Source organism: Dicentrarchus labrax, unplaced genomic scaffold (assembly GCF_905237075.1).
Source record: "Dicentrarchus labrax unplaced genomic scaffold, dlabrax2021, whole genome shotgun sequence".
Taxonomy (NCBI): domain Eukaryota; kingdom Metazoa; phylum Chordata; class Actinopteri; family Moronidae; genus Dicentrarchus; species Dicentrarchus labrax.
The window spans coordinates 20514298-20539918 of record NW_026136720.1 but is presented as its reverse complement, the minus strand read 5'-3'; the positions used below and the strand labels follow the sequence as shown (position 1 = coordinate 20539918).

Here is a 25621-nt window from a genome sequence, read left to right as displayed (position 1 = left end):
TGGGTTTATTAGAACCTTTTGTGCCTTCAGCTGCCTGCTGCAACTGGAAATAAGGTTGAAAGTGGTGACAGTGAACTAAAAAAGTACAGCTGTGGGGCCGTAAAACCAAAACAATCAGCTGGAAGACACTAAAATTCTACGTTGAGCTGAGGAGAACTGTCCTAATTCTCTGTGGGTTCATCATTCGAGCAACTTTCACATTACACTTTGTCATTTGACTCATTGTTATTATAAAAACACTAATTAGTGTAGCTTTAAAGTTACTTATTAAACACATAAAACCTGCTTCATACCTTGTTCATCTTGCCTTCCCTTGAGTTTGTTTTCCCTCATATTTCGAGTTTTATAAAAGTCTCACTGTTTGATAGTATACAAGAATGTCAACTGTGATTGCCAAATTGAAAATGCCATAATCAACAAACTCTTGACTGGAAAATGAGAAACATTAAATTCCCAACAAAACTGCATGGCCGTTCTACTAAATCAGCTAAATATGGCAAAAAAAACACACTTTTACAAACATATATGTTGACATAGTTTGTATTTAATACGGTATAGCTTGATTCAATAGTCATACGAATGATAAAGTAATAGGTTATAATAGAACAAATATAAAATTAATGTAGATAACTGTATATCCTGGGTAATCGTATGAAAACAGTTGTTGAATACAATAGAAAAATAAAATAGGGCACATTTTGCGTCATCATTGAAAGGAAAAATAATTCTAAAATCAGAGTGCATGAGGATGGCAGACTTAAAATGCTTCACTACAAGCAAATTCAATATGAATTCTGTAGTAAAGAACACATTTTTTTTCACCTGGCAACAACATAATGCAACACCAGACACTGTTTTTGTACATGTACTCTATAATAATGGCAAGATACTGGGACCAGATGAAAGCACTGATTACAACCACAGTCTGTAGAACTTAAAGTAACACAATAATGAAAATATACTTCAGACAAAATTTCTGACTCTCAGGTGCCCAAGAAGGACTTTATAGGGTGTAGGCACAGATTTGTGCAGGCTTATTCAGCTATTGTGTCATTAATTTCTGTTTTCCCTGTAAAATCTTCTTGATTTGTCCCAATAAAGCTCTATGCAGATGTTTACAGTAAGACCAAAATGTCACTAAATGTTTCATATTTAAGCGTTACTAAATTTAACAATAACAATCAAGTTATCCCAGCATCACATGTAGACCTATATGACGACTATTATGTTTTACTTGTCATCCTATCGCCATGATGACTAATCTCAGAGCACATTGGGAATGGTTATTTAAAAGTGCTAAGACATGTGTGTAAAAAAACAAAACAAAAGTATTGCACTACTCATGAGGTCTTAACTGATGACTTCTGATGTACGCTTCAATGGCATAGTCACTACAGACTGCTCTAAATGTGTGTGTGCATTGTGTAGGTGCTTAGCAATACATTTCCACAATCACTAAAGCATGATGGCACTGCTAGTGAGTAAAGGCGGCCAGACACTGTCTGTACTGCAAGTCAGGAAATCTCAATACGTAGGCGAGATGGAAGATTTCAGTGGATACATTTTGAAAAGCAAAAACATAAAAACTACAGAGGAATTCACATGGACAACTATTTAATGAGTGGATCACAAAAGGGAGTTTACAGCCTGATCATTTTGGATGTGCTTTACCCCTCTTTACTGCCATTCAGGGATATTTACTGAGGCAGAGGAGGATGAATTGTGCAGCCTTGAAGGAATACGACAACCTCTTGGCAATAGATTTTTTTGAATAAATTGTTTTTTGGCAACTAGTTGGGCCGGTTTCACCTCCTCGTGTTCAGTATGACACTCCTGAGACTATGCAGAACTAGCTCGTACCATCTACATGACACATAGCATGTGCTAAAAATGCACTACAGGGAATGTAATAATTTCTGGACACAGGAGGTGTAAAAACGTACCCAACTTACCTTAAAAGTACATGAGTAAAACCTATTATTGTTGGATGACTGTGGAGATCAAGCTCCCCATTTGGAATTTAAATGGCGTACTTAGTTAAAGGATCGTTTCACCCCAAAATTAAAAATTGTGTCGACTTGCCCATGTCATGTGAAACTCCGATACATACAGTTAAAAAGCATAAAAGTTAGACACTGTAGTTCCATCTCAGCTCATTTAAAACTATTAAATCAAGTTGAGTGCTTATGTCATGCATCTGACCAAGATATCATCAGTGTACAGTAATTGTGTCTATGGGGCATTTATTTTCCACAGCAGTTGTAGGTATAAAAGTAACAAACTTTTTGTTGTGTATCATTTCCATAGCAACTTTAGGATTGAAGCAGAATTTGACTGAAATGCAGTTAAAAGTCCTTCATTGTTTTGCAGTCTTACAAACTTTACTGGAGTTTTAACTGATATGGGATGAGTGGATAATGATTGAACTTTTATTTTGGAGTGAACTATTCCTTTAAAAAAAAGCCCCTCCCCCCTATTGGTTTAAAGTGGCAAATAAATAAACAAAAGGTTAATGAACATTATCTCGATCACTTCCCCCAATGTGCCTGACCACAGACCACAAAACTGCACAACACAAGAGCAGTTTGTTCACGCTGCCACATACTTACGTTCAGCAAGAAACAAAATGTCACATTGCTGGAAGCGAGAATGTTATCACACTGAAACATCATAATGTCAACACTCAAGCCTTTTCGTGTCACTGCCTTGTCTTGGTCTGGCTTGTAAATGAAGAATGGCCTAGTTTCAAAAGACAGCTTCAGTGAAGAAGTTAACTTTGCTGGGCTCACTAATTGGTCACACAACACGGCTTGGGGTTAACAGATTGACTGCAGAAATCTCAGGGCTCATGGACTAGTTGGGAAGTCAGGGCTGAAGCTCACTGATTGGCTGGGAGCAGGCCCTGCCTTTGGGCGTGCTCCAAAATGGCATTGTAGCAGAAGTAGTACTGGTCCGGGGTTTGAATGCTGAAGGCTCTCTGTGTTCTCATGCGTCGCACCGTCTGGCATACATTTAGTGAGCCTACGTCCTGTAGCTGGGACAGACAGATGTCCAGGGCACAGAAGGTACCTGCCAACAACAGGGCTTGTTAGCAGTGACACTTTTTAAAGACGGGATTATTGACAAAGAAGCACAATTGTTAATACTGTTTTAAGAAAATATGAAGCATTGTGTGTCTGAATTTGGTATAAAGCTTTGCGATATTATCCATATTTTGATGAATAACTGATGAAGACATAATGTTAAATACTAATAATCAGAGGTCAAGCTTTTGGAAGAATACAATCACAGGATCTCACCTGTTCTCCCAATCCCTGCACTGCAATGGACCACCATTGGAGGTCCCTGTGGGTGGCCTGCCCACTGAAGTCCCAAAGCCTTCACCATTTTCCTCTGTTGTCTCTTCACAGCTCCCAGGAAGTCAATGAGAGTCACTGCTGAGGTGGGAACGCCGTAGTCAGGCCAGCTGAGGTACTGGAAATGACTCACTTGTCTCTGTTCACATGTCTGAATGGATAAAAAATGTTTTTAGTTACATGCTTGTTGCACCAATGCACCATTAGAGGAACAGTTTCTATAATAATTAAAAAATATTCAAATTTAGGGAAATACTCTTACTCCTGCAGAGCGTTAGGTGAGTCTGTATGCTATGTTTAAATATAGTTGGAGCCAGCTAGCATAACTTAGCATAAATAAGACTGGAAACAAGGGGGAACCGCTAGCTTGGCTCTGTGCAAAGTAAACAAAAAAAAACAAAACACATACCAGCACTTCTACGTAACAATTTATATCTTATTTGTTTCATGCGTACAGAGAAAACAAATGAAAAAATGATGTGGTTTCACAGGGGGTTATGAGCTGGAACTATTGTTTTGCTAGGGGCAGAGGCTTGTTGCAGTCTTTGCTGGTTTCCTGTCAACCTCATAGTGATGAGAAGACATGAAGTCATTAAGCCCAGCCAAGAAACAGTTTCAGCAGCAGAGTTGATAAAGGAGAAGGACATCTGGGCTATGTTGCTTATCCTGCTTCCACTGGACCCAGATAAAGAGAGGACAATGATCTCACTATGAAATTGTTGGCAAGAAATTCCACTGAATAATATCTTTGACCTTTCGCTTTTTTTTTTTCTTTTCCCTAGCTTGTTTGTTGACAAACTAAATGTTGTTGCTACATGAAAAACCACCCTGGTATGCACGTTTCTGTTGCAATACATGTTCTTGCAGTGGCCCATGGCTGTACCTCAGTGTTGTGCAGTTCGAGGGTGGTGTGGTTATAGTGGGTGTGGTGGTCAACCCTTTGGTTAACCACTGCCATATGGCCATAGACCTCCTGCCCCCCTTGCTCCAGAGGCCAATACTGTCCACACTTCCTTCGACTGCCCTCATCTGTCCTGCAGCACAGACAGGAAATACTTGATTTATTACATTTAAGTGACAGTTCTTATTCTCACTTATATTAAAGAAGAAACAGGCAAATTTTTGACTAGTATGAATTATATATATATATAAAAATTACCAAATTACCTGGTTGTCATTACAATAACAAGCACGTTTTGTTCCCAGACCATTCTCCAGAAATCACTGTAGGTCTTTTCCAGTGGTCCTACACAGTTCAACAAGAGATTCAAAGTACAATAAAATTACTTCAGTTCAGTCAGTAATTAATTGCACGGAATATCAGCCTAGTTACACTCCTAACAAACACTAATAAAGACTTTTGGACATGGTAGTGAAAATGAAGACCCTTCCCTGTTCTCAGCTCGTATTGTGCGTATTGTTGTACACACAGTTAGTATCCTCAGGTCTGCCAGCTTACTCTGTCAAGTTGAGAAAGCCTCCCTACTTATCTTCAGAAAAAAAGTATTTGTCACAAAACTAACATCCTGCCAAACTCATTGAGGAGATACTTCTGATAACAGGACTCTCTTAATACATTTTGCCATCTGCTCTCAAAACGAGAACTAATACTACTAATCTGACTGCTGATATCCTACACAATATTACAGGACAATTTAAATTCTCTCCACTGTCTTATAAGATATTCATAGTTTATCTTCTGCTATATATGACAAATCATCTGGGAACGCTCTTAAGTTAACACTGGTGTACCACAAGGTTCTGTGCTTGGTCCACTGCAATTGACCATTTACTTGGTTAAATCTTGGGCAGATATGTCAGTTTTCAAGACACCAAAACCCACACCTCTATATACCTTTTCAGCCTATGACCACATCCAACTGGCAAATTAAATTTGATCAACACAAATATCCAAGTAATCATCCATGTATGTATTTATAAAAAAATATTAGCCATAAGCCATCCAGAGAGCATTACCATTAATTCATATGTGAAAGCTGTCATACCTTGAGTACCAATGTATGCATTCCTCTGTTTGTAGCCGTCCATAAAACTTGCATTGATGTAGTCTGATCTCTGTGGGAACAACAAAGTTTAGTTACAAAGGTGGCAGTAACCCTTGCAAAATCTACGTATCATCCCAGTTTAAGAAAACACTAAAAAGTAAATTGTGCTCGACCTGAATAATATTGTACGACTCAGTTGTCCACATGGGGCTGATGGAGTATTACATTTTAGAGGAGTGAATACAACAGAGTGAAAATACTTTAGTTACACTCTCTCAGGCTGGACAAATGCCAGCTTGCTTATAAAGCAGAACACCGTCAGTGTGGCAGCCTTTCAAAATGTTTAAGCATGGCACATTTCTTGGCAGCATGAATGCTTTTTCTTTTGATATGAATGACATACGTAATATTTTAAAAATCAACAACCTCGTTCCTTCGGGCTTTCAAACGAACTCTTGTCTGATCAAGGCACAGCACATCTCCATAGCGATTCCTCTCCAGATTGTAGGCTGCTCTGTAAACAAATAATACCAAAAATGACTAATGACACACTTGGTGCTGTAGCCAAAAATGACAATCTACAAGTAATAAATCCGATGTCCCAGTTTTGAATCATTTGTGCCCATTATAATTTACCAAAGCCCAGGGTGGCATATTCATGTTTTATACTGACAACAGTCCAAAATCAAAATATACAAAATTTACTATCATACAAGACTAAGACAGACATCAAATCCTCACATTTGAGAAGCTGTCACCATCAAATAATTTGTTTGTAAAATTACAGAAACAATGAATTATCTAAATAGTTGCAGATTAATTTTCTGTTAATCGACACATCATCACACATCATATCATTTTGCCAGCTTCTGCTAATAGTGTGAGCTTAGGTCCACAATAATAATTGGCCCGATGAATACAAGTAGCCTAAACTAGGACGGCTGTTTTATTAATAAGTAAGTAATTCTAATCCACAAATGCACTGCTTATACCAAAAGTAATGTGTGTATGTTGCTGTAATCTCACTGTGCACAGTGAAAGGTTCCAGGCGGGGGTTCTCTGCGGAGCTCCTCATACTCTTGATGGATGCCTGAACGCTGAAGCCTGCCAAGGTGTGTCAGCAGCTCATGTGGCCGCATGGACTCGGGTCCAGGGACGTGAATTGAGGCCTCTTCCACTGGGATGCCCACCAGCTCGTCCACTGGGTCTACTCGGCCGTTCTGGCCAGCCAATAGCTGCTGGTTCCAGCTATATGCATCCAGGGGCAGCAGGCCGCCAAGGTGCTGTGGGAGGCAGTCTCTGGGGAGGTGCTGGCGCAGCTCAGCCATTTTCACCATCTGAACCTGGAGGGAGAAGAGAAAGCGATTGACAGGAGTCCGTTTGTGTTCAACATTTGACGTAAAAAAAAATTCACATAGTAAAAAATGCCGGAAACTCTATTTTTTTTGTTTTTTCCATTTTTATGTCAGCAATTGTTTGTTTATTCTTAATTGCATGAATAATCCTGAAACACAATTTACAGTAAACAATCAGTCTCCAAAGGAATCCATACTAATGAAATTCCTCAGGGACGGTAATGTGGCAGGGCGATCGACCCCAGTGATTCAAGCATTAACATTCCATATGCTATATGAGGCAGCAGGGAGGATTAGTAGCAAGAGAAAAAACCCCTAATCAAATGATCACTTGCAACAATCAATGACCCTGAATTGCCTGCTTACTCACTGAAGGCCACTCCAGATAAACTAAACAACATTTTTCAAAACTATCATCATAAATATGGAGCAACTATTAGAATGTGAGCAATAAGCGCCTTTATTTACCCTCTCCCTAAGTTTCTCTTTGAGAAGCAGGCTGAGCAGATTGTACGGCACTCGAAACCAAACAGGGGCCCCGACAATCAACACCTTCTTCAGCCTGGCAGGGAACGCCCCCTGGTGGAGAGAAGACAGCATGACTTATAACAAACTACAATTTATATCACAGATTCAGTTTACTTCATTTTTCTTTGAGAATCACAATTTAGTCAATAATGTGCTAGTGTGTTATGTAGTTTCCTACATAGTAGTTTATCCTCAAAACACGACGTGGACAGTGACCTGAGAGAAGCTCTCTCAGTTAATATAAACCCATAATTATGCTTTCCTCACTTTGTGTTATCATGCTCTATTTCTGCATATATTAACTGAATTTGAGAACCACAACTCAGCTAACCGAGTCACTTTTTAGATCAATATGTGAGGATAAAATACATGCCGCTGATGCAGCCACATAAGTGTCTGTGTTATTGACTCCATTTGACATACTACTAAACCCTTAAACACAAATCACTTTGTTGTAGGCATACTTGCAGGTACCTGCCAAAATAAGTACCACTACACAGCCATGGAGTATGGATTAAATAATTCTGATGTTTGTCAACCCATTTGGTAAGCTATTCATTTTGTCCATTGGACTGGTTCTTCACAGGATGAAGGACATAACTCAACATGCAATTCTTTGAATATTACACCTTCCATTTCTCAAAATCATGCATCTTATTTATATATATATATATATATATATATATATATATATATATATATATATGTATTTTTTATTTATTTATTTATTAGTATATATTATATATATCTGTGTAGATGTAAAATGCAGCACTGTAATCCCCACCTTGAGCAGGTTGAGGATCTTCTTGCTCAGGTCCAGCTCGAAGTTTGTGTAGTTGGAGCCTGCCATGTCATAGATGAACACCAAGCCATTCCTCTGGGTCTCAAAGCTGTGGGCAAACAGAAGTTAAGATTTCTTAATGTTTTGGATATCTTAGAAAACAGGTTGGTACTGCTACTAAAAGAACAATTTAACAGGTTTAACATTGCACAATCATCATAATGTAGATTCTGTAATGAGGAAGAAGAAGACCAGTTACATTTGTTTTTCTATTGTCAAAGTGTTACTAGTTTGTAGTAAGTAATAATGCAAAATGGGTTACAAATTTTGAACTTGCACGCTTAAACATTATATTGGAGGTTCTGAATGAAAATTGTCCTCAGATGAGAAACACAATTATTCTTCTCTATTCTAAGAAATTAATCTTTTCCAAATAAATTGCAATATCTGCCAATATCTTTTGGGGGAAAAAAACGGGTAAGAAACCTTTATTGAGTAGCACATTGCAATATGAAATGGGAAAATGTGCTCTAGTGACTATATAAAGCTATAAATATGCTCTACAGTACCTGTCATGTTGTTTTATAATCTTATTTTAATCCTATTTTTAGATTATAATGTCATGTCATTAATATTTTGCCTGTATTAAAAACACGCACACAAACAAGTCAGGTAACAACTAACCTATGCAGGCAAGTGAACTTTTTTCCCAACACATTGAACAGACAGCATATTGAAATCACACTTAAAATATAGTTGCCATGGAAGTCTTTTAATAGCAAAATGCTGCACCTGATTTAAATGCTAAAGCAGGATTTATTATTCTAGGTAGGAATGGATGCCCAATATTGATCAGATAACATTTTACTAATGATTTCAAACAAACTGTCTTATTACAACTTTTTTACATTCAGGCTATCTACTTAAAACCACAGTCCTCACCTTTCCACGGCGCGATCAAGGAGGTAGAAGAGGGCCTGAAGCACCACGTGGTTGCCTGTCTTGTTTGGGTGATGAAGTTTAGCTGTGTACAAGGCGATAGAGGCCCCCGAAGGATCCCGTACACTCTGGAATGCACAAAACGCACAGGTTATACCAGCATTCAAGCTATGTTTCACTACCAGCTTTAACTCCCTGTACTGAACCGTTAACAATATTAGCACACTTACAATAAAAGTGTTTTATTTGTATTCTGAAGGTTTTGTTATTTCTTCACTTTTTTCTGCATCATTGAATTTCTCATTAGAATGAGAAAGCCTGGGTTATATTATCGGAAGAAAATATGTCCAGTGGATTGACTGAGATGTGTTTACGATAGGAATCATGTTGTACTTTAAACAAGCCCCAGTAAAGCCCTTCAAGTGGCAACTAGTGTGACAACAAAGTAGCCAAATGGAAGCTCTGCAAAAATGAAGGATGAACAATGACCACAGGGGGGCACTTAAGTTCATACGCTGGTTACTGGCACACACTGTCTGAAAGGGCTGTCAACAATTCACCAGGAGAAACAATGTCAATTGTTCTTTTGCTTGTCAGTAATGATGTTGCAGGTTTTGCACCTCTTTTTTTTTTTTTCCAAGAGGGACACAGAACATATTTTTCATGTCAGACCTGATCCAGAAGTAGAGGCTCTTCAGTTGAATGAAGCTGCTGACCAAAAGATACTACTGTCCTTTGTAAGCAAATAAGCCTGTGTTCTCGGGCACGGGGGCTAAAAATACCTCAGACAGGATATGAAGCCCGCTGCTGAGGCTGGAGAACTCCGACGTCAGACAAGAGGATGTGCAGCATCAATGCCACTGTGGCACGTCAATGGGGAAGGAAGAAGGGAAACGCAGGAGAGTGGAAGTGTGTGTGTGTGTGTGTGTGTGTGTGTGTGTGTGTGTGTGTGTGTGTGTGGCTCGCTGGAAGGGGGGCATATTTTATGGTTGTGATTTGGCTGACAAAAGGCTAAATTTATCTGGCACAGGAAATGCACTTTGCCAATCAGTCAATCAATAAGTTGCACCCCAAAAGAATCCTTAAGTCCTCATTATGAGAGTATGCTTTCATAATGGGTAGTCAACCTTTCTTGTCCATGAAAAGTGAGCTCACTACATTAGCACAAGTTGGGATCCTTTGAAGTGCAAGTTATTGACTGATTGATCTTCCGACCAAGCTACTTCCACTGGAACTTATATTTATGAAAAGTAACACATGGGGGAAAGCAAAACAACCCATCATCTTAACATGTTCAACAGAGGACATTTTTGTGAGCTTTTGTTGCAGCCTGAATAATTCTGTTCAATACAGACTGAATCCTGAAGCATTTTTAACCATCACTCCTTCTATCAGAAAAGATTAAACTGTATATAAAGCCAAAAGCACAGAAGAAGCATACACAACAAAAACACATTAAGCAGCAGCTGCATATGGGATTGTAAGCTGACAGTTTAAAGGATAAGACTTTGGGTTATTCTATAATTTTCCTGTCAACAAATCCCATGAAAATACTAAAACCAACAATGCCTCTCTCAATACTTCCTGACTCCCCCACCATACCCATGGCACCCAAGCCCATTGGTTTCTACTGAAGATGTCAATATTTAATAATAGATCACAAGTATGGCATTTCAGTTTAAAAAAAGGTAATTTCCTAGGAAATAGTGTGTTTTTCGGGGGACTATTTAAGCTTTAGGACTCTAGTGAGCATACATGTCATAGTGCAACAATCTGTCTTATCAGTGCTTTCAGTAGTTTCTGGACAACAATAGAGGTTGATGCAACAGTATATCAGGCTTTGGATACACAGAAAATACTTTTGTTTTCTGTAATTGTTCTATAATGTGACATTAAACTGTACTTTTCCATGTAAGGAATGCCGAATCTAGAGCAGATTTATAAGAGACTCACTTACCAACACAGTGAACTTTCCACTGAGCAGCTCAGAGCGCAGAGGTTCTTCCTGAGGCTGAAGTCTGACGATTCCTTCTTTAAGACGTGTTTCCTGAAGAAAACAGATCACAGCAGGTGAAGTCAGGCCATGGAGTAACTATAACAGGCCGTCACTTTGAGGTGAATTCCTCTTTGTGAACAATAGAGAATTACACGCCTCACTTTCCTGCCAAGAGGATCCCTCTCCGCAAGGTTTCCATTTCGGCTTTCGATCCCTCTTGATCGAGAAGACATGATGAAAACTGCATCTAATGACTGACTTCACAGTAACTGCAGCTCCCCCCTCCCCTTGTTCTTTTAAGACTGGTATTGGGACACACATATGAAAGAAAGACTAACGTGCAAAGATATGTATAAGCAGTTTAAAAAACATAATGGATATATTATTTTGGATGGCAGCCATATTCCAAATAATATCAGAGCTTTTGCAGATAAAGTTAATGAAGATGTATACCTGACAACTGAGATTGAGCCTTAAAGTCTACAGAATGATGGTTACACTGAAACAAAGGCTGAGGTTTGACTATGTTAAGCTAGCTGTTTCCCCTTTTCTAGTCTTTTTACTAAGCTAAGTGTGGGAACTGCTGGCTGTAGCCTTATACTGAAACAATCGACAGACATGAGAGTGGGTTTAATCCGCGGTTTAAACATATCAGGCGCATAACAAGAATATTGCTGATCTCCTTTGTGTATTTCCTGTTACGCTCGTAAAAGTCCTCCCTGCGGACATCCATACAATGAAGACTGAACTTTGGAGCCCTACAGTAGTGTTATAATCAATAATAAAACAGGCAGCAACAGATGAAATTTTTTCTTCATGAGATTAAACAAGAAGCAATATTTGGACCTTAAGTATGAAGAACGGCCAAAGCTTTGTTTGCTGTTTTTAATAATACAATCCACAGCTTGTAAAAATGACAGAAAACTCAACAATACATGTGATTTTAAGCGTATTTGAAGATCTTTAGTTCACTGTATACATGTTATACAATGTTCTTAGTACTAAACAAGAATATCCACCATTAAAAAACAACTTTCTGGTATAAAATAACTAAGATGTATACTTGTAAAAATGCATTGCATAGCTAAAACCAAAGTAAGTACTCAAAAGTAGTGACACTTGTAAGGTCCAGTGTGTAACATTTAGGAGGAACTATTGGCAGAAATGGAATATAATATTCACAACTATGTTTTCATTAGTGTATAATCACCTTAATATAGGATTTTATTATGTTTACGCCATGTTGAACCGCCATGTTTCTACAGTAGCCCAGAACGGACAAACCAAACACTGGCTGTAAATAGGGACATTTGCCTTTTTTCGTGGCCACCATAGTTCCTCCTACACACTCCACAGCCCACATCATTCCCGGGTTGTCAAATACAGATGCCAAAAGTGTTCAGTTAGTTGCAATCTGCAAAGTCACCGCTAGATGGCACTAAATCCTACACACTGGACCTTTGATGGTTCATCCAAGAGCAATGATTCACCAAAGTACAGCTTAGCTGAAGCTACTCACGCAGTGGTACAGATTTTTATTTTACGTCAGGCCCAACTCGCACAACCAGCCACTTCAGTTTGAATGCCAGGTTGGTCTGTTTGCATGTACCTCACTGGAAACTTTTCCTTTAGTTTGTTCTGACAAATTACTTGTACCCAGCCTCTGTCCTGGTGCTGACACAGCATTAAACTGAGTTAAATGAACTGTGGCATGGCAGGGGAGACTAATCCTTCTCAAAGTCACATTCATGGCTTACATAAATGAGTCGCGTTTATGCAGGCCAACTGTTCATTGCAGAAATAAGAACCCACCTTGGTGATTGAGGAGACTTTACTTAGAGGCAGGTGGTAAAATCCTGGTTCAGGTCTTGAAGCTATTCAGGTCATTAGAGTCTGTGTGAGACATCTGGAAACTTTCTGTTGGCTGCAGTGGATAAACCAGAGCAGATCTAAGCAGATAAAATCCCATTTTGCATGTTCACATTTGGCCAGAATGCAATTTACAGCAGTATAGACCATTTAGGGACAAAATGAGACATTATCCTCAACTCCCTAGTAGTTACTACGTGGCTCGGAGAAGGTCTTGATTATGTTATTATCTAGATGTTATTTTGAGATCATAAAGTGAGACCATGCATGAGACCCGCAGTCTGATCCACTGGCCCTTCCCTCGAGGTTTCATCTTCATCATTTCCCAGTTTGATAGTAATAATATCACCAAGGTCACCAACTGCTTTTTTTTTTACTGATACGTGGGGAACGGATGTCTTTTCTCAGCTATCTTCTATTATATTTCTTCCTTCAGCGAGTTCTCAAACTACATCTCGTCCACTCATCTCGTTCTCAGCTGAGGCACACAGCCAGGCGGCTTCTCGACGTCCCTATAGAAGATACTTATAGATATACAGCTAGCTGCTATAGATATACTCAAATGCACGTGTTAAACTTGGGTCTGTTTCAATTCACTTGTCCCTAGGGGAGGTGGCTGAGAGCACAGGAAACAAACAGGAAACAAAAAGGAGAAGATCAACAATATTAATAAAGATGCAAAGCTGTTGTGTGCCTCTAATGCTTCAAAAGATCCAAAAAATAAGTTAAGTTAAAACACAACCCAACCCTTTTATTTCACCTATTACACATACTTTAGAAATATTCCATTCTATCATTGTGTTTAATATTGTTTTTCATGCAGCCTAACATACCCTTCCCTGTGAAACTCTATGTTTCTCATTTACTCTAATGAACACTTATTTTGTGATAAGCTTGAAGCTCTGTGGAAAGTTGAATAAGCCTGCATGCTGCTTCTGGAAATATCCGCCGGTGTATAATTGTGTGTGTGTGTGTGTGTGTGTGTGTGTGTGTGTGTGTGTGTGTGTGTGTGGGCCCAAGTCTTTTGATGCATCTGTTTAGGCGATCTCTTGCTTGGCTAAGGCTTCTGAGAACATTTGCTCAATGAAAAAGGCCTTGTGTTACTGTGCTGTGGGTGTGGTGAAGATGCTTTAAATGCCCTCTACCCTTGTGCCTCTGGGTCAACCTGTTATCTCTGTGTTGTTTCACATCCTTTTGTTTTTAAAAAGGCATTATAATTCTTCTGCATTTGATGCAGATCGATTCTAAATGCAGCAAACACAGCAGATATAACGGGGATCTCGGATGTAACCTCATATGTTGTCCTGATTTTATTCATTGTCCTTTGCAATATGTCATCAGTTATTTCTGTCCATCTGAACTTATCAGAAAGGAAGGAAACTGCAGTCAGAAACAACTCGTTGCAGACTTTGAAGTTATGTCATAATCATCCTAACGAGGATAATATTATACAATTAGTTCTGTGGAAATAATGGCTGATATTTAGTGTAATGAGCAAGAAAAGACAAAGGAAAGATCGTTCCAATGTGGGTGCAGCTTCTTTAGATAAAGTTGAAACAGAAAGCTTTCAGATTGATGAGTTAGATATGGCTCTAAATTTAGGTTTAAGAAAAGTGCAAAGTCCATTTTAACAAAAACAACCTGAGTTGTTGCTCGAGATGAGTAAGATCCTCTAAAACAATTTCTACACAATGACATTTGCTTTATAACTGGCCAACAGTGTTAACGCAAGCAGCTTTGGGTGTTTGTTAGCTTTGGTGGAACCTGTTGACAGAAGCCATGGCTTATGCTGTGAGCATTACTGTCACTGAGGTCTCCCTTCAGACACTCACGAGCATGAGTTGGCCCAGAAAGGGACAAAAGGGAATAGTCTTTGGTAAAAAAACGCCTGTTTGCACAGTGTGAAATTGATGAGACAAGTTGATGTATGTCTTATGTAACATTCATAAAGTACAGGGTCAAGTATCAAACCTTAATAGTACAATGTGTTTGTAACATTGGGTATTGAGTCCAGTATTTAAAATTGGCATTAAGTGGTTAGGCTTGTTTTCTTATTCTTTGATCAGATATAAACATTTCTAACCTAAAGTACTGTAAATAGTACAGTAAATAGACAGTTTTTAATGCATTGAGTAGTTCTGCATATTTTAATGAATTAAAAAATGGTTGGTAATTTGAATTGTCTTAATCGAAAATGAAAAAGTCCTTGTAGCTAAAGTAAAACCTGATATTACCAAAAATTGTTCTGACTAAATTTTGTGACCTGATGTGCGGTTAGGTGTTTATAAAGTGATAATAGTGTGAGCTGCCCACTTGGTTAGCCAATAATATGCTGGCATTTAATCTTAAATATTAATCCAACACCAACATTGGGGGGTGCACAAGCTCCCTGTGTCTACTGAGAGTTGTCCAGCTGCCTCTGTTAAAGCAGGGACTTCCAATACGGCTATCAGAGGGTACTGATGTATGCATAAGCAGCTGCAAGTTAGTTTTAACCAAAATAATTAGCTTGTGTCTTCCTACCCTGTAGCTGTGGAATAGCTCGATGGCGCGGAGGACATCAAACTTGCGGGCCATGAGGAACTTGACGGCCAATTCCCTGGACAATGGTGACACTCCATGCTGACTGGTCCACTTGTTGATTTCCTCCAGAAACTGCCTGGTAGCCTGAAACAGACACAGATGTGGTCACAAACTTTGTACTCTCATAATCGAAGGGTCAACAGGAAGGAAGTGAAACTGGGCTTTAAACTTGATACATCCTCATAGGAAGTGCTATCTACAGGCTCACAGAACATACGACTATTTTATGGCCTGGTAAGACGTCTACGATAGCGTTTCATATGCTGTAGTATAGTCTGAAGGACAAGTGGAGCTCTGCTCACTGTGTGTTTACAGACACTGTATACAAAAGGAAGGCACAAAATAAAATGTGTGAACTGTAATTTGTGCACCCAACCAAAACCACTGGTTTTACACATGATTCCTCTGTTTTGGTGGTTCATTTTGTGTGTTAACCACAGCTATCCTGGGGAAAGTGTAGGCTCTTTGTAGATGAACAGTTCATTTTGTTCACTAAAAGAACAAACTTCAAACTTTAGAGCTTACAAAGTGAGTGCAAAAGCATGAGAGGGGAGGAAGATGGAATCCTGCTGAACTGGTGTTTATGAAATGAAGCTGCAATAATTACAGGGCAACATCCTCAGACTTTTAAAATTGTACTTGGCAGTAAAGCCAGTCACATGTAGTTGTCGAGTGCTGAGATATCGGCTAATAAAGCAGCTCTTCGTTGGCAACTAAATAATGTTAGGTGAGAGGATGACACTGATGGAAAAATTATGGTTTTCTATTCCTCTTCTGCGGAAGACGATTAATTGGCCATCAATCTCTGTGATGGTAAAGCTTACACATGTACGTCTAACATGTTTCATGATGAAGATGCTAATTAGTTTCTTGTGAAATCTGGTGGCAGCCACAGGAAACAGCCCCAGAAGAGAAGAGCTAAAAACAACAACTGACGTTATGATGGATTACTGGTCATTACGTGGCATAAATTAGACGCCCACATATAAGATTTTAAAAACTCAGCAAGACAGCTGCATGTTTGTGCTTTAGTATTTAGTTTTACATATGGAACAACATTCTCATTCATATGGTTTCTGGCCACCTGGTGAATATATGTCCAATATTTACTCTTATTTTAGCTCAATTTTGGTCTCAACTCACCATATCTGGCTCTTTGGCCACTACATGTAGTGGCTAACTGTGTCTGTCTACCATTTGGTCATGGAAGGTAGTGTATAGTGGGTTTTAGGAGCTTTCCCGCTGAAAATAGTTGTCTGTTGTGGCCACTACAAGAGCGTTAAGAGTGAACCAAAACAGTTCAGTCTTACCGCCACAACAGGCAGCTGTTTTCAGCAGAAAAGTTCTTAAAACCCAAAGTTGCAGGCTCTAAAACCAAAACAATGTACTAAAAGACTATAAAACTGAAGGGGACTGCAGAGTTTTGGTGATAATTCTCTGTGGTGTCACCTTTCACATAAAAGAAGTCTTTTCATGCATTGTTAATATCAAAAATATTTATTATAGCCACTTGAAAGTAATATAACTTAATTAGAGAAAAGTGTGCTAGCTTACAAAATACGTTTTCTTTTTTTACACGTTTTTAATGAAACACAATGTTAAGACACTGGTTCAAATCTAAAAACAACTAAACAAACACACAGTCTCATAAACTGCACTTGTAATTAGGAAAACGCGTTTACCATAAAGGCCTTCCACCCACCTTGCAAATAACTTATGCATTTATCCAGCAGTCTTTCAGGGGCTTCCTGTCCTCCCCTCTGCTCTTATTATACACTCCCTCAGGAACCCACCCCCACCACCCCTCAACACCCGCAGAGTTACCGAGTCAGCACCCAGTGAATCGTCAAAGGGCGACAGAGGAGGCAGTGAAAGCTCACACTTTAAACACAGGGTTCCGCTTCTCTCGTGAGGCACAGCGGCGGTGGGGCATGCATGGGAGACAGGAAGTCAAGTTCTGGGAGTGCACAGCTCTTTAGGAATACAAAACGATCACTGACAAGCGCTGAGCCTGAAGACAGGATGCCACTGTCTCTCCTCAGCAAAGCCAGTGCTTTCACAGACAGGAGGGCCTGCAGCTTCTGCTCTGTTCAGACGCCTTAACATGCAAGGGATGAGGGATGATTGCACCTGACAGGGTTGACGTCGTTTCATATCCGATTCTCATGGGAGGAAATGTAGAGGGGTGTTTATTCTGAATTCTGAGCTTTTCAGTGCAGTAGAGAATGGACCTCTGATCATTTTGAGCTGATTCCACAATACTGACATAAAACATTGACTATTTAGAATAAATTGACCAGTAAATGTTTCAGACGACACAACTGAATTATAAACTAGCATTTTGCTCCAGTTTTCCTTCCTTTTTCTTTTACTATGAACAGCAATACTTTATTATATAAGCCGGTATTTCTTTTCAGTTCAGTGTAACAGTCCGATACTAACTTTGAACAAGTTAATTTTTTACTTTTGGGAACAGAAAAAAAATATTATTATCATCCACATCCCTCGCCAGAGACCAACTCGGAACATATGACCACATTTTTAAATCACATAACAATGTTAGCTTAGCTTAGCCAGCTCCATTCACTGAAAAAGGCCACGGAACTGTTTTACAAAATGTATTTAAAAACGTGTTTTGGGGCAATTTCATTACTAATTTTCATTGCTAATTTTCATTGAGTCACTGAGTGCACTTAGTTATAATTGTCAATGTCCAATCTCAATGGAGTTCGGTGGGTGTGCAATTAGTTGGTGCCATTGATCTGGTTGGAAATCAGATAGAAGATGAAGATGACTTAGGGTTTCAGATAATTGATGACAGTGGCTAACTTCCTGATTTCTGTCCTCTAAAAGTGGGTTTGGGTGAAGCTGGAATGCTGCAAAAATCTAGCTCTGTGAACTTACTAAACAAGACAAATAGAAAACGACTGAAGAGGGAAGATAGTGTATGCACTGAGAATCAATGGTTTGTCTTGCAAAATGATTTAATAAAGACTTCACTAATATATGACTTCAACAGGACATTAAATCTGGAGCTACTTCAGAAAATGCACATGGTTTCTTCTGGGGATAAGAATGCATACCTTACTTTGTAGTTCTGTGGCTCTAAAAAGTCAGTATCACTCTCTGTCACCATTTCAGAGTTGTTTATCGTCCTCAGAATGTTTTGGACTTTACCAGATGAATAATTAACTTTTGTGGTACTGTCTTTTACCGCAGTCCATTGAATGTGGCCCGCCTGCTCTTTGTTGTTGCACTGTGAAGCGTTACTCCTTCGGTGTTGGCCAAAGACAACTTCCTGTCAGATTGCTGTCAGGTACACTCGGGTTTCCAAGATTTCAATGGTCTGACAGCTGCTCTCTCTCTCTTAGCCTTTTAAGGAGAGCCTGCCAAATCAAGGCAGTGACCCTCTGTTCCTGGAGAAGCCAGTCTTGTTTGGTTTTTCTGCACTAGGGGCCATATCCGCCAGGGTGGAATTCGAGGATGAACCAGTTTGTTTTCATGATAGCACACACGACTGCAGTGGAAGACTCACTGCGGAGGAGTGACTTATTCAATTCCTGGAGGACGCATAAATATTTGCTTGACTTGCTCCAGCACTGATATGGAAGGAGTTCTTTTTCACTCAAAGTTCTTGTTAACTCATTTTAAAACACTTAATTCTGGTTTATACTGCCTGACATTAATTCTAAATAGAATGAGAGGTTGGTGCAAGTGCAGAATTATTCCGTATCTGAGTCTTTATTTTTTTTCCATCTTCACTAGTCCAGCTGTCTTTATGTGCTCAGTTTGTTGCTCTGAAATGCTGAGTGGGACATTTTAGACAAGTGGTTTCTGGCCTTCCAATAAACAGCTGACATTACATAATCCTGTTTGTTGTCGAGGGTTGTTCATCGGTGGTGTTGACAGTGACTGTCGATAACCAATTGATTATGTTCACTGTAGTAGGAACCTAGCGTGCTGTGAGTTAGTGTATGAAGTTGAGGTTGGTTCTTCACCAAACAGTCCTAAAACCACAGTCCACAGACCCAAAAAGGTTGGAGACCCTGCCCCGATAACCTGCTGCGACAGGGAACAACTAAGACGTCACAGAAAATTTAATAATTATCTTTTTTTCCCCCTTTATTTTCATCAGAAACAGAAGAAAAAAATCCTTTGAGAAGTTGGAACCGCCAATGTTTGGCACTTTTGCTTGAAAGTTAAAAATCACAGCTACGCAGGACTAATGTTACCATTACTGTTGTTACTCTATTTTAGGTTTCTTTCACTTAAAGTAAAGTGATAAAAAAACTCTTTTACATGATGAAGTGCTGAGGATGAATTAAGCAGTCTCACTGTCTGAGTGACGAAGCTGCGACAGAAGCTTCTGTACCTCTCTCCAGATGGCAGCAGTGAACAGGCTGTCCACCCTGCTGCCATCAAGGTGTGTGAAGACTGAGCTGGAGTGCTAAGGGTGCTAGTTGTTTAAACTAGATACTGCAGACTTTTAAAAAGGTACAAGGACGACGGTGGCTGTCATGAATCAGGTGGGAACACTCTTCTGGGACAGCGATATGTTAAAAATGTTAATAATGACATCAGCTAGCTGGTTGGCCCCTTTTGAGTTACACGGCCAGGAATGTTTTTAGTCCCAGTGGCCTATATTAACTCTCAGCAGGATTCTCCTCACCTCTGCTGTGGATACTGATAGCGGTTGATCCTCTGGAGGCAGAGTAGACTTTACAGCAGAGATCAAAACAGCCATAAAATGTGTTTAGCTCATCTGGTAATGTGGCCTCACACAAAGCTCCTGCTTTCTTTCTTGGTGTTGTTGGTGTTGAGGTCTCTCTCCAGTCTCTGCCAATCATCAATACATTTGCCGATGAGTGATGTCACTGATGATGTATATTTCTTAAGATTGATGTGGTTATCCTGGGTGGCAGCCTCTTTAAACATGTGCCTATCTGTGCACTTAAAACCACTGACCGCTGCGTCTACATGCATCACCGTTGCCATGGCAAATATCTGTGATACCACAACAAAGTGGCACAGTCATCCTCACTTCAATAATTCTTGATTACTACTTTAGTTTCTACAACTAAAACTTTTGCTTATTAGAATTTAAAACTACCTATACTGTGATAAATGACTGTACCCATATTGCCAACCACTAATACAACTCTACAGACCATCTTCATGGTGCACATTTGGAGTTGTTCAATACAGGTGTGGAAAATGTTTGGTAATCGTTTAGCTGTGTCAGTGCCAGGCCGATGGTATTGTGCTTACTGGCACAATCTTTTTTTATTAGTCTTACTTCCTTACAACCGTGATCCTTTGTTACAAGAATCAGTCATTAGAGTCTCAGTATTGACATACTGTCTATTGTAGTCCCGTTCCAGTCAGAAGGAGTTGCCCCATACATGGTGACTGTATCGATGTCTCAGCTGAAAGAAATTCTAGTGAAGGGTTATGGGAAGTAGTGGAGGGAGTCTGCGGTGTCATGGTTATTCCTTGATCCTACACAGAACGCTAATGCATTTATATATTATGATGTTTTAAGAGGAGTCATGGCTGCCCTTGACATTGTCTTTCCAGAATCTATCTGATTACAGATGCTATGCTAATCTATTTACAAATATAGGACTGCTGTTGCCAAGCGGCTTGGCTTCACTTCAGCGAGTCCCATTTGGCACGAGTCAATACCAAAACAGGAAGTCAATAACGTCACTCTCTCCCTATTCCCCAATTTCTCGCACTCCACTGCTTCCTGGGAGTAGACTCGCAACACACACACACACACACACACACACACACACACACACACACACACACACACACACACTCAGTAACTCATAAACTCCCCCTTCCCCCGAGTCTAGTGGAAATGCTTTTAACAGCTGCCTTTAGAATGAAGTTCCACTACACTCGTGTATGCTCCAGAGAGAGCCACCCGGCCACACACACACACACACACACACACACACACACACACACACACACACACACACTCCACCCAAACACCCCCCACAAGGCTGTGGATGTAATGAGGGCGTCCGGTACCCCAGCGGGGGCCCTGGCTCACACAGGAAATGGAGTAGCCAGATAAGGCTTTCTGCTGGCCAGATGAGAGGAGTCAGCGAGAAGAGAAGGCATGAACATGACCAGCACCAAACAGGAGACTCGAAAAAAAATCATAGATTCAAAATCTACCGGCTTCAAGCTGCCCATTATTCCCCCACACTAACTGTAAAATGAACCATGTACAAAAACAGTAACTTCAGTCTATTTCTTCTAGTCATGTTGGATTTCTTATAGTTTGGTACTACTAGAAAGGCTTATTTTAAAAAGGTAAAAAAAATAATAACAATTCTTGTTTTCAGGTAATTAAACACAGGAAACATAGTTATGCATTTTATATTCCATTTCTGCCAACAGAAGTGTAATGACCTTTGACGCGACTATACTGCTCAACAAAACCAAACCGCAGTAACAATTTTGGTCACAACTGAGTTATGAATGAAAATGAACTTTTAAATGTCTGTTTTATGTTGTGACAAGTTTTCGAAGTTCAGTCTTGCTCTATCTTAGAGGAAAAAAAAGATGTAAAACTTGCATTAACTACAAAATCCAACCAGGACAAACTGCAGAAAGTGCTGCTTCAGTGTCTGTAAAGACAATTTCAGAACAATGTAGGACTGAAAACAAAATGAATCTTCATGTTCTCCACTGGGAACTCTTACTGACTTCATCTGTGTATTATCAGCGGAGCCCATTGTAGCAGATAGTAACACTAGTTTGGATAATACTGTGTTAGCGCTAACTAGCTACACAAGACAAGCTATTAATGTGCTAGTGCTAGCTAGCTGGACAGGAAGTGTTACTGTGCTAATTAAACTCCACAAAATATTACTTAAATTCTTAATGACTTATCTGTTTCAACTTATTACACATGGATAAATAAGAAATACAGATTTAAGGTAATAAGATTTTGTCAGTCTTTGCACTACCTATATATCTGTTCATGCTAATACACAGACAGAGTACAGTATCTGCAGTTTACGGGTCAGAGGTCAAATAACTGCTCATTATTTTTAAGTCATAAAAATTACTTAGAGAATACATACGGTAAAACTTCCAATAAAAGCAGGGTCCCTAATAGACGCAGGTCGCATTTAAAAGCCTGTTGTGGCTACACGTTTTGACAAATAAACGCAGGTCTCCAATAGAGGCCTGGTCTGGATTTTATAGAAATAATCTCGATGTATAAAACCTCTTAAAACCCACGGGTTGCACGCTTGAGCGAGTTTTAAGTCGTTTCAATCTCCAACACAAATATAAACGTTTAAACTTCTGTCAATATGTACATGCTGCACATCGTTAGATCAGTTATAGATTCTCCACAATTCAATCGTTCACTATATTTTACGAAAACGATCAACAACAAAGTATAACGTTAATTCATTCTGACTTACATGGTAAACAAGAGAGAAGGAAAAAAAACCTCTGAAGCGATCATAATCATTATGTTAGTTGTCAAATTTGCTGAACAAAATCTCAAGAGAAGCAGCAGTTAGTTTAGTTTTGTGCTAAAGGAATTAAAGGCCTGTCCCAAATAGATGCCTGTCCCAAATAAAGGCGGGGGGAGTTCAGTGATTTAAGCAAATAAACGCCCGGGCTAATATTAGAGGTTTTACGGCATTTAATAAGCACATAACCACCCTTCCACATTAAACACACTTGGGTGGACAGTCCAAAAACTTTGACTTTTCTCTGTTTCACTGTTAGCGTAGTTACTGCAGTTAGGCTATGTAGCACAGATAACATCAAGATAAATGCTATATTTTAAACTCAATTACTAGTTTATTATTAGGTAGTTCTAGCTAAAACTTCTGTCCTGCAATAAATCCAACCTTCAGAAAGGCTATACTGTCCTCATTGACTGTTGTATTAGACTGTGTTACTTTTAGCTGGGTGTATCCAACTTCCTACTTTATATATTTAGAGTACACTAATAAATATGAGCTCAGCAATCCAGGTTTACTCAGAAAGATTCAGATATGGTCTTTCAATCCAAAAAGTAAGCCAATTCTTCAGGGCCTGAATCCATGAAGCATAATACAGGTGTATAATAGAGATAGAGTGATTATTCTGTTCATCAACTTAGAGAAATTAGTTCATCTGCATCATTTCTAACAACCAAGTAATCATTTAAGTTGTTTTTTTAAAAGCAAAAATGCCAAACCATCACTTCTTACATTTTCTCTGAAATGGGTTTTCTTAAATAACTTTGATAGTGAACTATTTTGTGATGTTAAATCAATGTGAGATTAGGGGACAAAGTGATGGGGCATTTTTCAGATCAAACTTGATTGATTAAGACAATCTGTGGACAATCAATTTCCTCACTTGGCCTATACACAGAAAATAATCTCCCAAAAATCCAAAACTAAGTGATGTGACAACTTGGTTTTACTTTTTGCCACTTTCAATTTTATACCAAAAATCAACATAATGTATAAAGGGGAGAAACAAAATGGAAACTTTCGAAAAAGTTGACATCTTTTTAGACTTACATCAACATCTCACATTATAGTCATACTTTATATACCCATGTGGCTTTAATAGGACATATAAATGAAGAAAAAAAGGCATTTCCTATCCTCCATATTGATCTCAATGTGTGAATGTATGCCTCATAAACATACTAGATGTTACAGTTTACATACATTTTTCACAACCACATGACCAAGTTTTAACTGTACAGTCCTGAATGAGCCAAATGTGGAACCAGACAACGTTTCCAAACTCCCCCCCTCACCCCACCCCGGTGCAACATCACGGTCTAAATACCCCCAAACTAACATTTTATTCTACATCTACGGAGGCTGGTAAAGGCTAATTCGGCCTGTTTCGCAACACTGGGGCCACAGGAGAGGAACTGATAGTGATGCAACGAGAGCAATAAAGCGGCCGAAATCGATCCAATATTTCCGCTCCGCTTTTCAGGACCGTTTCGCAACAGATCCATTGCGCACTGCCGACGGTGAGCACACGCTGCACAACAAGGGCCAAAATACCTCCAGGGTGAGAGTGAGGGAGGGGAGGGGAGGGGGGCCGAGGCTGGGGCATTTTACGGCGATGCACGCAGAAAGGGAAGAAGTGTAAAGCATGAAGAGTCTGTAAGGGCCTACCTGTTCTTCCTCCGCGGATAAAGTAGCTGCCATGGTCCCCCCGTCGGTTCTCCGATCACCTCCTACAGAGTCCTTTTCATAAAGTGGAAGGTGACGGAGATGTCTGCCTGTCCGTCTGTCTGTCTGTCTGTCCCTCGTGTACAAACGGGGGCTTTAGGGGTTGTCCCTGTCGCTCAAAGTTGATGGCATGTGAAACGCTACGGCGGTGAGATGAATGGCTCTCTTTCCTCTTGGTACTGTTTGACTGGAGGGAACAATTCCGGCTCGATCTGCTCATCCAAACTACACAGAAACCCCCGCTGATGTGTCAGATTTCGCCGAGGAGAAGAAAAAAGAAAGACGGAAGGGGGGAGAGAGAGAGAGAGAGAGAGAGAGAAGAAAAAAAAAAAAGGACAACACTTGAGCAGCTAGACGAGGCTTTGCTTCGGCTCGATGATAACTAGGGTTCAGATCCTCATCTGCTGCTCCTCCACATTAAAAAGCCCTGACAGCGATCAGAGGGCTGCGGATGCCCGCTGACTCCTCCATGCCATGAATTGCAAGTTTTTTCGCCCTGGTCGTCGCCTTTATGTTGTGAGGGGGAGACACACACAGCCCTGACCAGTCAGAGAGATTTGGAGGCTGGTCTTTTTTTTTTTGTGTGTTGCATGTTGCTCTTCCCCCTGGTGGTTAAGATCTGGAAATGACAAAAGCTCACGACCTCCGCCTCCATTCATAAAAATAGGAAACCAAACAGGAAAATCACCATTTTGAGTGTCAGTTTGCAATGTGGAGGCAGAGAGAGCGGCGGTGGGGTGCAGGAGAGTCTGAGAGTCTGAGAGAGAAAAACTACAATTACCAAACGTTATACTTATTAAACTGAAGCCTCCTTCCTTCAAAATGTGTGTTTGTTACTTCCCTTTAATGTAGGATTATATTTAGAGTTACACTTAAACGTTGTTTGAGCTGTAAACTAAATTATATATGAATGTACTATAATGAACCACATCAGTGTTAGTGTTAATTTACTATTTTTAGAAAATTACTTTAAACAAA

General features: G+C 39.7%; 1 protein-coding gene across 1 annotated transcript; it reads right to left on the bottom strand.

Annotated features, from left to right (window-relative positions):
* Window positions 1-524: 524 nt before the first annotated feature.
* On the bottom strand, window positions 525-25188 carry ptpn9a (protein tyrosine phosphatase non-receptor type 9a). Its single transcript, XM_051381638.1, has 13 exons — window positions 24587-25188; window positions 15354-15497; window positions 10923-11012; window positions 8969-9093; window positions 8030-8135; window positions 7186-7296; window positions 6389-6705; window positions 5789-5876; window positions 5363-5432; window positions 4524-4602; window positions 4240-4390; window positions 3300-3507; window positions 525-3069 (listed from the first exon to the last, which is right to left on the bottom strand). The coding sequence occupies exons 1-13, from the start codon at window positions 24617-24619 to the stop codon at window positions 2879-2881; spliced, it is 1713 nt and encodes a 570-aa protein (XP_051237598.1). The 5' UTR covers window positions 24620-25188; the 3' UTR covers window positions 525-2878.
* Between the last annotated feature and the right edge of the window lie 433 nt (window positions 25189-25621).

Excerpts from the sequence above, each read along its gene's own strand:
- ptpn9a (XM_051381638.1), bottom strand. The coding sequence starts at position 24,619 with ATGGCAGCTACTTTATCCGCGGAGGAAGAACAG. Across the intron at positions 9,094-10,922 it reads GTGGAAAGTTCACTGTGTTG|AGTGTACGGGATCCTTCGGG; the intron begins GTAAGTGAGTCT and ends TGTGCATTCCAG. Across the intron at positions 7,297-8,029 it reads AGATCCTCAACCTGCTCAAG|GGGGCGTTCCCTGCCAGGCT; the intron begins GTGGGGATTACA and ends TCTCTCCACCAG.